This window comes from Pimephales promelas, chromosome 10, assembly GCF_988280905.1.
Source record: "Pimephales promelas chromosome 10, fPimPro1.hap1.1, whole genome shotgun sequence".
NCBI classification, from domain to species: domain Eukaryota; kingdom Metazoa; phylum Chordata; class Actinopteri; order Cypriniformes; family Leuciscidae; genus Pimephales; species Pimephales promelas.
In genome coordinates this window covers 4245881-4263589 of record NC_142778.1, presented here as the reverse complement: position 1 = coordinate 4263589, position 17709 = coordinate 4245881, and the positions used below count along the sequence as shown (strand labels likewise).

Below are 17709 nucleotides of genomic sequence, written 5' to 3'. Positions count from 1 at the left end.
GCACAAGGATTGAAACTTGTGGAGATTTTTTTCCATGCTAGCCCTGTTAAAATTATAAATGTTCACAAAGTTCCCCTGCTTTATAAATATCACCCATCTAGTCACTGTCTCAGAGAGTCCGGCCTTCTTTTTCCAGTCTGTTAATGGGTGTATTGTGGTCAAAAGCACTCTATAGTAAAACCAACATTGCAATTTTGCCAGAATGAGTATAAGCAATCATTTAATATCTTATTCAGTGCAATCTCTATGCTGTTTAGATAACCAGCTGGTTGTGCAAAGTTTTTTTTTCTCCTATTTTTACATTGAGATTGCATTTACCTCATCTAGACAAGGATAATGTAATCATATCCTGCAACCTGCCTCCTGAAGCAGGGTTAAAGACCTCTGCTCTATTTAAATACTTAATATTTTAAACTGTGAATAACTGTTTTTAACAACAATTTAATGTCAGTTCCAGGCCATAACATGAAAATTATTGTTATTTTATCTGTAGGCTATTAGCCAACATTGTAATATTTGTGCATTGCTAGTTAGCTAGGCTTAACCCAATGCAACGTCATACCTAATGTAGGGCTTTGGTCATGGTTACAATACTATTATCAATAGTAGGCCTACTGATTAAAGCAACATTGTACCCACAGAGTGTACAACAGTGTTGTTGTCCACTGGTGGGTCGTGTTTTCATCAGGACAGGAGCTCCACAGCGCCCCCCTGCAGCTCGAAAACTTTCCCGTCTCGAAGTGATTTCCTCCCTTGTTTTTACTTCCTGTTTTCTAAGGGAGTCACTTAACTCAGCTTTTCAGTGCTCATCAGGGCTTCACTGAGCGTCTCTTCCTCTACCGGTAGTTTCCATCGATCTCTCCGTGGCTCTCGAGACGGAACGCAAGCCGTACATCGACCGCGGGACATTCACACACACACATATTCTGCTTTAGATGGAGGTCGGAGGGCTGAACTCAGTCGTGTCTACGGCTCTAATGGATTTTACGTAGATTTGCGGGTTGTTTTAATGCCTTTTACCGTCTCGCCGTCCGTTTTACTATCATTTCTCGCATTCGGTTTCCTCCTCGGCGGAGTGTCGACCGCCCCTTTAACTCCAGCAACAATGTAACGAACTCGATCGCTTGTTCATCTCTCTTTCGCCGATATCCGTGCGCGTTCGCCGCGTGTAAAGTTTCTCGTTATCGTCACGGATAACTGTTATTTATTAGCCAAACTTTGCGATGGCCGAGCTCCAGCGGCCGACGCTGTGTTGCTGTCGCAAAGTGCTGACCGTGCCCGGTAAGTCTTGCGAGGGCGGCCGGAGTCTGGCTCACTGTCGCCTGGTGGACGTCGCGTCAGCCTCCAACTTCCACAGCTTTAAACTCCGACATTTCCACCTGGACCTTCACTTGAACTTCGCCGTCAAGAGGATGACGGGATGGCAGGTTCTGGAGCTCACGCCCGTCCAGCCCGGCGTCCAATCTCTCATTCTGGACACGCACCCTTCATTATTAATTCATTCCGTGGACTGTAAGGTGCCCGGCGTGTCCGGTGCTCCTGACGTGTTTATGTCCCTCACCTACCGAGTAGAACCGTTCACCGATTACGGATCCTCTCTGAACATCAGCCTCCCGGCCGCAGTGAACCGGCCTCACCGGGCTTTCCGTGTCACCATCCGCTACACGACCACAGACGGCCCTGCGGTAAGGTCAACGCGGTGACAGCTGACGATACACGCTAATAATAACTTTGTTGCACAGGACTATTGTACACAGAGCCAAAATCCACTAAACAGTGCAACATTAATGTTGACAATCACCCTTTCTGCCATGATTAAATGGGTTTTGTGGGATTGTCACGTGCTTGTGAAATCACCCTGTTTATTTATCAGATAGCCTACCTGTAAGCATAAAGCACAGTGACTGTTCTGGAGTTACTGATAAGAATGACCTCAGTGTAGTGGCATGTCCCCTTAAGTAGATAACTAGACTTATCCAGGTCATGATCACTGGAAGGTGGGGTTATATTAAACATGCTTCAGTGCAAAAATTAAAATGATTGCATCATTTACTCACCCTCAAGCTATCCTATGTGTAAATGACTTGGTGAATGGTAGATTTTTTTTAAGCCTAAAAAAGTGCATCCATCCATCATAAAAGTAATCCATATGACTCCAGGGGGTTAATGAAGATCTTCTGAAGTGAAGTGTTTTTATAAGAAAATTATCCGTATTTATAGCTTTATAAACTATGACTTTCGGTAACGGCCGTATGCAAGGCTACTTAGAAGAGTGACCTCTGACCTGACGCCTGATGTATTGAAGAACGCAGAGGATAGAGTCAAACAAAACACTGGTAATTCATGAATTAGAAAGTCTAAAAAGAGAACTTTTAAGAAAATGTGGGAGGAGCTTAAGTTTGTTACACAGCTCTATGTGTTTAAACCATGAGAGGTGTCTACTCTCACGAAGCTTTCGCAACTCCTACATCATACGCCATGCGTCGGGTCAGAGGTCACTCTTCCGACGGAACTAGACTCATTTAGTTTATAAAGTTATAAATATATATATTTTCCGAACAAAACACATCGCTTCACTTCAGAAGGCCTTTTTAACCCCCAGGAGCCTTATGGATTCATTTTATGATGGATGAATGCGCTTGATTCCATCCAAGGTACCATTCACTGCCATTATAACGCTTGGAAGTGCCAGGATATTTTTATAATACAACTGATTGTGTTTGGCTGAAAGGAGAAAGTCGTATACACCTAGGGTGGCTTGAGGGTGAGTAAATTATGGGATCATTTTTATTTTGGGGTGAACTAACCCTTCAAAAAATTGGTGGCTGTCTGTGTTGATTACAAAAACAAACCCATTTAATGTTATTTATACTGTAACCTATCCATCTCAATGCCCGCTTGCACAGAGAGGGTTCATTTTAAACCTATTATGCTTCTTTTAGTGTTGTTTTTCAGTTTTTATCACTCTGTTGAATGTCTCCAATAGACTTTAATCTAGTAGTAAGAGTAGTTTTAAATGTGCCAGAAAGTTTTCTTTACTTAAAGTAGTTCAACACAAGGTTTTTAATTTGCAATAGTCAAAAATTACAGCTATAATTTGTAAGCATAACAAACATGTTTCTTGGGAAAGGCTTTTTTTAACCCAGCAAAGCAAAACATTATTCTCACTGATGTTTCCAAAACAAGATATGATCACAATTGTAATCAAACATCACCTATAATGGCCAGCTATATAACATTGTTTCGGTGAACAGTTAAAAAAAAATCAGCTTATTTCTTAACAAATTGAACAACAATATTCAACGCATCACAGAGAAACAAATATAAATGTAATGTAATGCATAAAAACTAGGGCTGTCAAACGATTAATCGCATCCAAAATAAAAGTTTGTTATTACATAATATATGTGGGTGCACTGTGTATAATTATTTTATATATATATATATATATATATATAATTATATAAATTTATATATATTATTTTATTTTATATATATATATATATATATATATATATTATTTTATATATATATATATATATATATATATATATATATATATATAATTATACACAGTGCACCCACATATATTATGTAATAACAAACTTTTATTTTGGATGCGATTAATCACAATTAATCATTTGACAGCCCTAATAATAACACATTAAATTTCAAAATTAACACAGCACTGGTCAATAGAGTGGTGCAGGGATGAATTATTTCTGTAGTAGGTCAGAACCCAGACTGAATGAGCAATCGAAAGCTTAGTTATTGTGACGCTGAAGTTGAGACTGAGTGACGGGTGTAGTCCATTTATAGCCCAAGCCTACCTTTAGCTGTTGAGTTCTGCCGTTAATGAACAAAATGTGCAAGAATCATAAGCTTTTGTTAGTCAACCAGACCTTATTTTCTGCAATAATCCAAAAGAAAAATCCAATTTGGTTTTTGTAGAAGGTGTGATGCTAACCAGGGTGATGCTAACTTTTTTTTAAAGTTATTGTTTTATTGATATAATGAATAACCATTTATCTATTTACAAAACGTAGTTTACTCAGTGTATCGTTTTATTTAGGTAACTGTGTTAAAAACCACCCTGTATACTGAAAACAACAGCTGAAATGTGCTGCAATTATATAGCCTATAATTTTTTTTTACTTTATACCAGTTTGTCTTACACAAAATAGCATCGAACTAACTGGCTACAGCGTTGGCATTGGGTTGGCCTACAAAAATACGTCAGCAAGTCGAAATTCTGTAAGCTTTCCTATACTGGCCTCTGGCTATCAGGTCATTTCTCATCACTGAGACTTGATTACACCATGTAATTTTAGTGGTATAATATACACAAAAAGCATGGGAATTTTTAGCTGCTCACCTGTATATGGGTGTTGTCTTTTTCAACTTCATCAAGAACTTGCGTTTGGATTCACAACCGCTTCACCAATAGCACTGCAACAATATAATGAAATAAGTGAGATCAGATATCTATAAACCATGAAACTTTATTCAAACTTGGAGAAAATTTGATTTGTTACTTTAATCTTGAATCACTTGCACATTTAAAGCTTTTCTCTCAGAGAACATTTGTCAAAGGTATTCTCTCATCTCATTGCTCCCTGGTCCCTATATCAGATTTGGTGGCTGGATGCAGAGTTGACATGCGGACAAACCCGACCATTGGTCTTCACTCAGGGTCACTCGGTCTGCAACCGGTCGTTTTTTCCCTGTTTTGACACACCGGCCGTCAAAAGCACCTACTCTGCCACTGTCAGAGTAAGTCTAAGCTGCTAATATCTTTATTTGCATTCAGTGTTATCTTTAGATCATGTATATTGTACAAGTGTGAAATACTTTTCAGGGGGCGGATCTCAAATGTTTGTGGATGTATGTGTTTGCGTTACAGGTACCAGAGGGTGTTACTGTGTTGATGAGTGCCTCAAGAAGTGCATACTCTAAACAGGACAGGGTTTTCCAGTTCTCCATGGAGTATCCTGTCCCAGCCTACTTAGTTGCCCTGGTGGCAGGAGACCTACAGCATGCAGATATTGGGCCAAGGTACAGTTGAAGTATCCCTTCTGAAAAGAACAGAAAAGATAGATACCAGCGTATGTTGTTCTGGAGATTGCTAAATGTAGTTTTGTATCAAATAGGCTGCGTAAATGGTTAACTGGCAAGACCACAAACCCAAGGTGCTACCTTGGTCAACATGGTTCTCAGAAAAAAAACACTCTGGTTGACCAAAGCCCCTTTCACACAGCGCGTTGATCCCGGGAAATTGCCAGTGTGAACGCAATCACGACCCGGGATTGATACCGGCATTGATGCTGGGTTGGGGACCTAGTAACATTGCTGGAATCAGTCCCGGAACGTGCGCTGTGTGAACAAAAGCCAGCACCAATGCCATAAGGGGTGTGTCATAGTGATGATGCTCATGCCATCGCGCGACTCTGTTGCTGTTAGAAGAAAGTTTGTGTTCGTCATGACGAACAAATGTCTGCAAACTGGAACGAAGCAGAGACCAGGAGCTCCTCACCATCCGCGCTGAACCTGAGATCGTTCACCAGCTTTGTGGAACGGTATGCGCGTTGACGCGTACGTTACACGTCTCATCCTGACGTCATGTGTCTTTCCGGGATCTTTACAGGTTGTGTGTGAACGCTCTCACAGATCCCGGCAAATCACTGGCAGTATGAATGAACCGAAATCAAACAATCCCGGGTCGTGTATTTTCCGGAATCTCTGTGTGAAAGGGGCTCAACTTAACTGCATGGTTATGCTGGTTCATTAGATAGATAAGAGCCAAACCAGTACTATCCAGCATAACCAGTCTGTAAATGCTGGTCTTAGCAGGATTTTCTGCAAAACATTTCAGGATCATTCTCTATGTAACATACTGTAAGTGCAAGGTTTTCATTTTTGTTCATTGCTATACCTCGGTCACAACATCTTTGCTTTTAGGAGTCGTGTGTGGGCAGAGCCCTGCATCCTAACGTGTGCGGTCAGTAAACTGGGCGGTAGTGTGGAGCGCTGGCTTAATGTGGCAGAGGGGCTCTTTGGCCCTTATGTATGGGGAAGGTCAGTTCTATTCTTCTCACTCATATCGGTCTTTTCCACCTTTTCACATCAAGCCTCTTGTCATGTTCAGGCCTAAACCTATCTCACTCTTTACAGGTACGACATAGTGTTCCTTCCTCCTTCATTCCCCATCGTTGCCATGGAGAATCCTTGTCTTACCTTCATAATTTCCTCCATACTGGAGAGTCAGGAATTTCTGCTGATTGATGTCATCCATGAGATTGCTCACGGCTGGTTTGGGAACGCAGTCACCAATGCTACCTGGGAAGAGATGTGGCTCAGTGAGGGTCTGGCCACTTACGCTCAGAGGCGCATTACCACAGAGGCCTATGGTATACACATCCTCACACATATATTCACAGTCCTAACATGTGGGCTTCTTGCCATGTCAGTGATGTGCCCCAGCAAATGCAAAATCTCAGTGTGTAAAATTCACATATAGGCTTATCCATATTCCACAATGCTCTCCTTACATTTATCTCCTCAATTCTCTGATTCAGGAGAAGCCTTCACTTGCCTTGAGACAGTCTTCCGTCTAGATGCCCTTCACAGACAGATGCGTCTTCTTGGAGACAACAATCCTGTCAGTAAACTGCAGGCCAAATTTGAGCCAGGTACAACCTTTTTAACAATATAAACCAGCTCTTTTAGGCTAAAAGCCATATGGTGATTTTACCACACACCTGAAATAGCTGTGTGGTAAATGCATCTAAAATTCTTTGTTGCTCAGATTTCAGAAAGACATCCTCATTTGCAAAGTTCAGCTTGCCTTGAAAACGTGCCCAAGTATTTATTATGTACTTGTGAAGTGTCAGACCCATGAATCTTGGGTCAAAGTACTCCATTTTGCTTTTTCTCTTTCTCCAAAGGTGTAAACCCCAGCAGTCTAATGAATCTGTTCACCTATGAGAAAGGCTTCTGCTTTGTTTCTTACCTCTCACAGCTGTGTGGTGACATAAAGAGATTTGATAGCTTTCTTAGGGTAAGAAACATGACAAACATTCACATAAATGGCATAGTCCACACGCACACATGAATGTTCTGAACCCTTCCACCTTGTAGGCCTACATTGAGAAGTTCAGATTCACCAGCGTAGTCGCTCAGGATCTGTTGGACTTCTTCCTTGGCTTCTTCCCTGAGCTGAAGGAGAGCTGCGTTGCTCAACGAGAGGGTGAGTTGCGACAAATGTCAGAGATGATGATTAACACACAGAGACGCTTATAGTTACTCATCTCACTGCGCTCCATTTGTCCTCGGTTAGGAATTTCCCTGTTGAGCCAGTCATAATACCCAGTGAGGGGTCAAAGCAACATTAGCAGTACGAGAGACGGAGGCTAAATAAACAGAAATGTGACACTTCTTCCCCTCCTTCGTCCTTCCCCTTTGCTTCCCTTCCCTTCTTGCTCAGGACTGGAATTTGAGCGATGGCTAAATGGCTGTGGTCCGCCGTTGTGTGAACCAGATCTCTCTGCGGGTAGAGCTCTAACTGGTCCTGTTCAGCGCCTGTGTGACCTCTGGGGCACAGACACCCCTGACCCCCAAGTGATTGCTACATTTGACCTCTCCTCCTGGAGCACCTTTCAGACTGTCCTCTTTATGGATCGACTTCTAGACCGCTCACCTCTGCCTCGAGGTATTATGAATCCTTCCCGCAATTTGTATGCATTTATTTTAGCATGCACTTGGATGCTTGGTTGGTAGACCCTTCTCTTGTAATGTGAAGTGTGATTGGCCTTTCAGAGGTGATGAGTCTTTTGTCAAGCTGCTACTCTGCATTGTTGGATGGTATGAACGCTGAAGTCCAGATTCGATGGCTGCAGGTTGTAGTGCGGAACAGCTTTTATCCTGATCTGCCTCGAGTCCGCAGCTTCTTGCATAAACATGTGAGTTTTGTGAATGAAGTGGCTCTTGCACTGTAACTGATAATACATTATCAGTTACCATGTCCATATTGATTTTAAGATTCTTTTGTGTGCCCTGAAGATAGTGAGCCGAGTTAAAAGCAAGTAAGTATCTTGTTTTGCCTGTGTTTAGAGGACACAAACACTATAGACCCCTTTTGCGCCGACGTCACAGTTACGTCACGGCGCTAGCTGGAGGCAAAACAAAGTGAAAACTGGAGGCGGCCAATACAAACCAGCACTGATTCGGCTACATAATAAGGAGCTTAAATAATTGTTACTATTATTAAATGTCATCTTGTTGTGTTGTTTGGTGCAAGAATTGATGAAATGAATATGCTGTATCTGGAATTTTTATTTCTAGAAAATATTCACATCATTAAAATCGCACCGTAATGTCACTCTGTACATTGTCGTCGTCTCGGTGCTGGCTCGGCAGAACTGCGGATCGTACACACAAGTGTTGTACAGGAACATATAGGCATCTAAAGATTTATATGCCCTCAGTTTCTCTTTACGATCAGTTTCTCTATAAGGTAGAAGTCGGGCCACTCAACCGAGGTAAGGTAACGCTAATCCTGTCAGATCGTCCATGCATTGAGTGAGCGTGTGAAGGCTACGGGTCGGCCAATCTGGTTCTGTCCCTTAAAAATAGCTTTTGGAAAGAACAATTGCGGTCCTGGACACTGAGTGACCTTACACATTAAGATAAAATCGGATTTTCTCCAGTCATTGTTAAAAAACAAGCTAACAATACTTGCTAACTAGCGTTAGTGAAGCGGCCAGACGGGATCGTTCTGCCTCCACCTAAGGTCCTCCCACAAATAAAAGTCACCATGTTTACCAACTGAAAAGGGGTCTATAGGTGCTTTTCAACTGCATGGTTCGGCATGACTCGGCTAGGCTCGCTTTACTTTTCTGTTACAGTTTAGTACTACTTCAAATTGGGTGGGATTATCGACAAACCGTAATAGTTGCGCCGCCACCTTGTCTACTGGGCACGATACAGCCATTTATTTTTTCAAGTTGGGTGCGACGGTTGATTAAAGCAAGTAGTTTAAAAAAAGTTGTGTGAACAAATGATACTACGGTGGCTGTTGCTGACTATTTAAATCGCGTCTCGTGTCACAAATCCAATGATGGTGCTAGTGATGATTCTCTCTGACCAGTAAGTGATCTGCCTGACCGATCTCATGAAATGGCGTATGTATGACACGCCAATTTGTATTTCCATTTTTGGCGTGCTATCAACACGCATAATCGCTTTTCAGCGTGTTTATGAACGACGTTGACTTAACGTTACATTACTGTATAAATATAGGACCTACCCCAATCCCGTCCCTAAACCTAACCGTCACTGGGGTTATTAATTTACGAGTCTTCCCCTACTATCCTAGGAAAAAAAATCTCGCTCCCCAGATGTAGATCTTCATTTCGCTCGGGCATACATACAGGCGGAATCACTCGGACATTTAACAGCGTAGACATACACGCGGATGACTGATAATGGATAATTCACCACTTGACTTGAAAGTGGCGTGTACGTTTACGTCATGATGCCATGTTGGATCTGCAGTGTTTACACGTCACATTTTAGTATCGGTACAGTTCACTTAGAACCCCCCAAAAGTGGGCCTTACCGAGCCATAACATGCAGTGGAAAAGCGCCATATGAAGCTAGGGACTGGTTCTCTCAATTTCTCCCTCACTCCTTCACTCCACAAACTGAGTTTTCCTAAAAGGGAATCCACATTCCAGTGTTTCTAATGAACGCTCTCGGCTAGTCTTTGACTTGTGACTGCTTATGACATCATATCTCATTTCAGAGCTGCAAAGAGATGTGCTCAATCGCAACCAGTTTGACTGGTTTCTTCCTTTGATTCATAAAAAGCATGCTGTATTGATTTCCATTTTCTCAAGTGTATTGCGTCAAGCATGGTCACAGTTCAACTTCAGAGATTGTATCAAGTTTATGAAATCCCCTTGTTGATTTCTGATGTTACCATGATCTTGTAGCATCAAACAATTAATTTTAAATGCATAAAATAAACCTCCAAAGTGGAGATATAAAACACTTAGTTCTAACAGTAAATGCTAATTGGATGAACGGTTTAAAGATTTACACTTAAAGTAGTAGTTCACTTTCAAAAAAAACTTTGCTGATGATTTACTCACCCCCATGTCATCCAAGATATCCATTTCTTCAGTCGAAAAGAAATTAAGGTTTTTGATGAAAACATTCCAGGATTTTCTGGACTTGGACTTCATTGGGAACCAAACGGTTCAAGGTCCAAATGAGAGTTTCAGTGCAGCTTCAAAGTGCTTTAAATGACACCAGACGATGAATAAGGGTCTTATCTAGGACCCTTCGAGTCGTGACTCGAAAAAAATATTTGTTTATTTTGATGAACGAGTTTGAACAGGAGAGTCACAAACACTCATCACAGAAAAAACATAAACTTTTTTATTTATTTTTGATTGTTTCACTGAAACTCTCATTTGGACCTTGAACCGTTTGGTTCCCAATGAAGTCCATTATATGGAAAAAAATCCTGGGATGTTTTCATCAAAAACCTTCATTTCTTTTCGACTGAAGAAAGAAAGAAAGTCATGGACATCTTGGATGACATGGGGTGAGTAAATTAGCAGTAAAAGTTTTTTTTAAAAGTGAACTGCTCCTTTAACTGTGACAGCCACACATCAGTTTGCTACAGTACATATTTTTAAAATAATTTTTGTTGTGCATTTTTAGGCACTACTCTTAGTTTGCATACCTAGATAAGTAAGTAAGTAACATGTAGGGGTTTTTGTGCTACTTTTGCTGAGGAATTTTGACTTGAACTTACTGTTGTTGTTTTAAAATAGTAGTGGGACGCCGTATTTATGGAAAATAAATGTCTTATTTTGTCTGTTTTAGCACTGGGTTGTCTATTAACTTTCCTCTTTTCATTTTCTCTAGACCTCAAGGATGTACACAGTGCCTCTTTATGAGGATCTGTGCGGAGGAGTGATGAAGTGTTTTGCTGTGGAGGTATTTTATCAAACTCAGGCCCGTTTGCACCCTAATCTACGTAGGACACTTCAGCAGATACTGTTCCAAAGCAGCGCCCTCAACACCAGCACAGCGCCATCTCTACTCGTATCACCAGCCTCTGCCCCTTCCTCACCCACAGACCCCCCTGCCAACGGGACCATCGCCCTGCGGGACGTCAATGTGTCTGCATGAGATCCCAACTTCTGTGGAGAAGCAGAAGGGTTGAGGTGAAAAACCAGAAGGACAGGAATAGGACAGGGTTTGAACTCCTCGATTCAGACTGGATAGTAGCAATGCATTGTGGGAGGGCAGCACTGATGGGTGTACACTCTCAACAACACTGGGATGTCTATTTAAAAAGGCAGACACTGATTTTCATAAGCTAAATGTAAAGCTGCTCAGGACTGTGGAACAAAAATAGAGGACGGATGTTTGTGGTGTGTGTGTGTGTGTGCGCGCGCATGTGTGCACTTATGGATAGGGCTATATCACTATCAAGGATTCTGGTTGCCATCTGTTATCCATTACCCTTTTTTAGTGTGTGTGTGTGAATGTGTGTCTGCTTGTTTTGCATATGTTCCTCTGGCCTATGCACATCATCTCATATGTTGTGTTTGCATCTATTCTCCAATACAACTGAGGAATCAATTGGAGGACTTGACCAGACTTCAGAGACTTTCCTTTTGCTAGCTGCACAGATGTGTTCAGTGGAGGACCAATCCCTGGCGAATCCCTTTCCTGGACAGTGTTTGAGAACTGGTGTGAATACACATACAGTCTGTACTCTCTTCAAATCCGATCATGGCCTAATGAAGACCCTACAGATTCCACATGCTCTCAGCCTTTCTGTGATAAACGGATTGCTTCCTTTTTGTTGGATTTTTCAGTAACTGGAATCTGGCTTTCTCAAGCTTCTCTTTCCTGGTGCTAACCAATCAGCATTGAGTCTCAGGTATCAAGACAGAAGAAGTGGAGCCATGTTAGTGCCTTTCAAACCTTTCAACACTGTGGGTGTTTTCAACACTGCTGTCCAAATCAACAGCCTGTATTTGTTATTTGAGCCTTACTATTGGTGACCACTTGCAACATTTGTTAAGATGTTATTTTCAGGAATTGAGATGCTGTGGTGAATCAAAATGCATTTTTTTCTTTGGAAGAAAATGATTCTATTTTTATTTTATAATAGGCAAATTTCCCTTAAATTAGTAACATTTGAAGAGAAAGGAACCGATTTTGATTTGTGAGACTGCAGTGAGTGTGGGGGAGTTACAGGCTGATCATCTGTGGCCTTAATGGCAAGCACCGTGCAAAGACAGGTTCAGTTTTACAGGTATTAAAAGACATAAGAGAGCACTTTGTTTGTTGTGTCAAAGGAATCCTACCTTGGATTACACCTTCTCGCATAAAAGGTTATATGGCAGACAGACTCATCGGCAAGTGAAATAGTTTCTCTAACTTATAGAATCATAGCTTTTGTTGATTTGAGGCTTAAACTGCACAGCCAATAATAAACGTGTTTGTTTTCCACCCTCATCTAATAGTCTACCTATACTGAGGAAATGTGTTACTGATCCTGCTCCATGTGACACCTTCAGGCAAAATTCATCGTTGTTTTTGTATAGTTACAATAATGTTAGCTCTGAAATTGCGATGGAATTATAGTAGATGTTGAATCTGTATTACAAATGTGATACAATTTACTATTACTTTCCCTTTACAAATGCCATTTTGTTTTCGAAAAACATTGATATAACCATGGTAATGAGCAGTAAATCATTGTTCCACGAGTTGATATGGAATTATATGCTTACCATGCTAAAAGTATGGTAAATTTGCCATAGACATCGACTACAATAGTCAAACGTAACATTCTTTGAGTATCGCCATTTTGTTTTCGAAAAACATATTACCATGGTAATAAGCAGTAAATCATTGTTCCACGAGTTGATATGCAATTATATGCTTACTATGCAAAAAGTAGCCTATGGTACATTTGCCAGAGACATCTACTAGTCAAACGCAACATTATCCTTTTGAATATCAGAATATACACGACGTTTCGATCTTGATGGAATAAAACAATTGCTTACCGTCAGTGACGGATGGCCTACTTTTGATCATCAACACTGGGAGGACGGTTTTACTCTTAAACCTTTCTCTAGTCTTTGTTAATATTTGCTCATCTCTTAATCTATTCAGGTTCTCTTTCTTCAAATGACTCGAGTTTCTGTACGCTAATGAGTTAACTGTATGCTCGCGCCAATTATGTAAATGGCGGGAGCTATCTGTCGTCAAGCGTTCGGATCTCGAGATCAAAGTGTTTAAGATAGTCTAAAATAGATATTTTATTTTAAATTATATAGTCACACGGAATGTTTTTTACTTAGGCCATAAAGAGTGACATTATTTTCATGTCAATTAATTACATCACCGCCCTGTTTTTTAACAGCAGGGCAAATAACGTAACTGCTGTAATGAAGACTACTGAATACTAGGCACAGTATTTCACAAACGACGCGGGTGCTAATTATTATAACAATGTGACGTAATGAATTGTAATGATAATGTCAAAAACTCGTCTGACAGATTTTTGACATATTTCATGTCACATAAATAAAACGCATGTCATGGCTGGTATTTGATTGTATTTTCTTGTCCGCCTCCAGGGGTAAACCGCTGTACCACTTCATCCTCTAGAGGGCGATATCGGCGCACTAACAAGAAATCAAGGTCTGACCCTATGGGTCTGAACAGGTAAATTACGGCTCCAGAATCCAGATGCAGATTTGCTGGATTACAAACTCACATCCCGAAAATATTTAAGGACATTAAAAATATTTCACCAACATATTTAGTAAAAAAAAAAAAAGGCAAGTTGTCCTATTGAGTGATTAATATGCAGCAGCAACAACTTAACGGCTCCTTGCGTAATCGAGATGCGTCTTTCCCATAGCCGAAGTTCAAATACATTTACAAGCCAGCAGCCAAACAGTAGCCTATAATCTTTTATAGCTCGTCCTGTAGAGGGAGCGCAGTGGAATGAATCGATAGGAGGGGCTATCTCACATCGGCCGACAGACAGTTGTTTCCAAAGGACAGAGGCAAAAGCAACAGTATCCATAGGGAGCCCATAGACGACCGACGTGTAGTCGTGTACTATTCTTTCGCTTCACTTTGAAAGGAAACACTGTCTATTATACATATTATACTATTAGATTGATTTGTGTGACAAACGACCGCAAGGATACTGCGCTATCGGATTTTATTGTCGTTGAGTGAAGAGAGCGCGCGGAGGTTGGACGCTTGAGCGTTCCGCGGTGGACGCGAGAGTCGCACGCCGCTGTGGGGCTGATGCGTGCGGCCTTTCCCTCAGCAGCGGCCCGCCATGGCGGAGACCAAGATCATCTATCACCTCGACGAGCAGGAGACTCCCTACCTCATCAAAATACCCATTCCTGCTGAGAGCGTCACTCTCGCCGACTTCAAAAATGTCCTCAATAAACCCAACTACAAATTTTTCTTCAAATCCATGGACGATGATTTCGGGTAAGGCACAATACGCATGTTAAAAGACAATTAAGTTACACCCTTTGTATATAATTTAGTGTTCCTGTCAGCTACCTCAGACAGACTACTTTTTAACGGCTTTATTTTGGTGTCTTTATTTTGTTATTTTCTCTGTCTGTTTGCAAACCTCCCGTCGGTTTCTCTCACAGAACCTCAGCCCAGATTGAATGTGTGTTCGTATTTTTTTTCCAGGTCATTGTAAACGGTATATGGACAAACCGGTAATAAACCGTAGTTTCCAGGACAAATGCGTCTATTGTGTAAGCGGTGGTCTTTACAGATCTGGGGTCAGGTTGAATGAGAGGAGGTATTATATGTGCTGGTCAAAGTCTGTGATGGCTTTAGATTATTTAAAGGAAGAGACCTGCTGTAATTCAGTGACAGATCAGGTGTGAACCCGTAAACCAGGTAGAGTCAGAATGCTTAAAGATTATCCCATTATTACTCACCCTCAAGCCATCAGGTGTAGCCTAAATAACTTTCTTATTATTTTAGTCAAACACAATCAGAGTTATATATATAAAAAAATTAAAAATCCTGGCTCATTCAAGCTTTGTAATGGAGTGAATGGTAACTGAGATTTTGAAGCCCATTAAAGCACCACCATAAAAGTCCATGCAACTCCAGGGGGTTAAAAAAGGCCTTGAAGCAGAGCAACACATTTTTAAAAGAAAGATATCAATTTATAACTTTATAAACTAGTCACTGGCTTCCGGTAAAGGCAGTACGCGAGTCTAGTTCTGGCGGAAGAGTGACCTCTGATCCGACGTATGATGTAGGAGTAGCGAAAGCTTAGGTGAGAGCTTCTAATTTGTGAATTACCAGTGTTTTCCGAGTTCATAGGTCAGGACAGAGGTCACTCTTCTACCGGAACTAGACTTGTGTGTATGGCCATTAACGGAAGCCCGCGATTATAGTTTATAAAGTTATAAATATGGATATTTTTCTCACAAATATGCATCACTTCGCTTCAGAAGGCCTTTATTAACCCCATGGAGCCGTATGGATTACTTTTATGATGGATGGATGAGCGTATTTGGGCTTCAAAAAATAAGGTACTATTTACTGCCATTATAAAGCTAGGAAGGGTCAGGATTTTTTAAATTATAACTCTGGTTGTGTCTGCCTGAAAGAAGAAAGTCATATAGGATGGCTTGAGGTTGAGTAAATTATGGGATCATTTTCATTTTTGGGCGAACTAACCCTTTAACAGCGTCCATGTTTCATGTTGAAATAATGACTTTCAGTAACAATAAGATGTAAATAGTATTTGGTACTCATTGCTTACTCAGTGCTGGTTCATGTAATAATTGCACTGTGACATGAACAATGTAATGTAAAGTGTCAATTGAAGCATCTGTCATCTGTCCAGTCATAAAAAAACATTTCATAAGCTAGAAATTTGCACTCTTTGTTTATATAAAAAGGAGAAAGGGTTTTAAAAATGTCTTTATTCAGTATTCGGAAATGACTGGCATGGAAATTAATTTGCCAAAGCTGTGAGAAACCTGACATTCACATTTTAAGTTAGAGCGATAAACATCGTGTTTGAAATAATCTTCTCTCTCTCATCTTCAACTGCTGACACACTTTCTGATTTGCACATGATTTACAACACACTTTTGATCAGCTTGACTTTAACCAATTTATTCCTGTGTGTCTGGCCTAAACTCAGGACCTGTTACCCGGATCTCCACAGTCATGGAAATATTCGCGTTATTTTCAGTCATAAAAATGAACAAAATCCCCAAAAGAAAAGACTTGAACATTTCTATAAATGAATATATATAGCAAGTTATATGCAGCTCAAAAAAATATTTCAAAACCTAGAAATTGCTCTTGGTGAGTGCAATCTCTATAAAATAAGTTTAAAAAATCTGCTAACACTTTATAATAAGGTCTAATTTGTTAACATTAGTTACCTAACAATGATTTATTTCAGTATTTATTCATCTTTGTTAATGTTAGTTAATAAAAATACAATCATTTGTTGTTTGATCATGTTAGTTCAGAGTGCATTAACTAATGTTAACAAGTACAAATGTATTAGTAAATGTTGAAATTAGATAAATAAATGCTGAACAAAAAGTATTGCTGAATAAAAAGTAAAGTAGTTAACTAATGAAACCTTATTGTAAAATGTTACCAAAATTCCTTGTACGCTAGTAACTGATGACTGGAAAAGCCATTGAAATTCATTGGTTAAAAAGTGTGGGATGCTATGTGTCATTATTTACATGGTGTTGTTTCCTCAATGCTGCTTTGGCTGCATGTGCGTTTAGACGGAGGATGACTGTTCGATCAGTCTTCCCAGTGTTTTATGAGAGGTAAAGTGCACTTTAGGTGCGCACATCCCAACGCATGTAGCTGAGGTCTGGAATGCAGACTTGGAAACAAGGAGCCACTTGGGAATCTCATGCTCACGGATCCTCTGAACAGATTTCCACAGTCACTGTTAAGCCACAAAGAACAGTGTCATGTTGCGAAATCAAGTCCATGCGATCTGCTTTTTGTTTGCTTTTCTTGGCATGCCAGAAGCTTCTCCTGTAGATGCCAAGCTACACAAACCTCTCGGCGCACACACAGACCCGTCCAACACCTGCGAAACAGGACCTTCCTAACACATTTTCTCTTTCCACGTTGCTTGTTTGCATCAATGTACTGCCCAAACCAGCTCATCAAGGTGAACAGCCAGCCATTGTTCCTCACCCTCTGAGTCTGGCATAATCACTTCCAGACTCGACACGGCCATGCCATGATGCAAAACAGGCCCGCTCGATTCATGCCCATGTGATTCCAAATCAAAAGATTATCTGAATTCATCTTGGTGACCGACAGGTAAACTTGAGACCGAGTAGTTCACTTTTTAAAAAAACTTTTGCATGTCATCCGATATCCATGTCATTCTTTCTTCAGTCGAAAAAAAATGAAGGTTTTTGATGAAAACATTCCACGATTTTTCTCCATATAATGGACTTCAATGGGAACCAAACAGTTCAGTGCAAACTGCAAACTGTTCAAAGGGCTTAAAACGATTCCAGACGATGAATAAGGGTCTTATCAAGCCAAACAATCACTCATTTAATAAATAAATGACAAAGTTTAAGTTTTATAAGCTCAAATGGTCACCTT

At 40.6% G+C, this 17709-nt stretch overlaps 2 protein-coding genes across 3 annotated transcripts in view; both read left to right on the top strand.

The window, feature by feature from the left end:
* Positions 1-705: 705 nt before the first annotated feature.
* rnpepl1 (arginyl aminopeptidase like 1) lies at positions 706-12543 on the top strand. The gene is made up of 11 exons (XM_039647399.2): positions 706-1685; positions 4633-4773; positions 4904-5055; positions 5959-6075; positions 6172-6407; positions 6576-6689; positions 6945-7057; positions 7138-7246; positions 7484-7708; positions 7816-7958; positions 10936-12543. The coding sequence occupies exons 1-11, from the start codon at positions 1224-1226 to the stop codon at positions 11200-11202; spliced, it is 2079 nt and encodes a 692-aa protein (XP_039503333.1). The 5' UTR covers positions 706-1223; the 3' UTR covers positions 11203-12543.
* A 1483-nt stretch (positions 12544-14026) lies between these two features.
* Positions 14027-17709, top strand: part of dvl3b (dishevelled segment polarity protein 3b) — a 35698-nt gene continuing 32015 nt past the window's right edge. The window contains exon 1 of one of the 2 annotated variants that reach the window (XM_089135296.1): positions 14027-14556. In XM_089135296.1, coding sequence (XP_088991422.1) covers positions 14396-14556 — 161 coding nt within the window. In that variant the 5' untranslated portion in view covers positions 14027-14395. The remainder of the gene's footprint in view (positions 14557-17709) is intronic. The other variant, XM_089135295.1, reaches the window with a different exon arrangement.

Bases quoted from the DNA above. Each gene is read 5' to 3' on its own strand.
- rnpepl1 (XM_039647399.2), top strand. From the start codon at position 1,224: ATGGCCGAGCTCCAGCGGCCGACGCTGTGTTGCTGTCGCAAAGTGCTG. The intron at 5,056-5,958 runs GTACAGTTGAAG...CTTTGCTTTTAG, and splicing joins CATGCAGATATTGGGCCAAG to GAGTCGTGTGTGGGCAGAGC. The intron at 7,709-7,815 runs GTATTATGAATC...TTGGCCTTTCAG, and splicing joins CCGCTCACCTCTGCCTCGAG to AGGTGATGAGTCTTTTGTCA.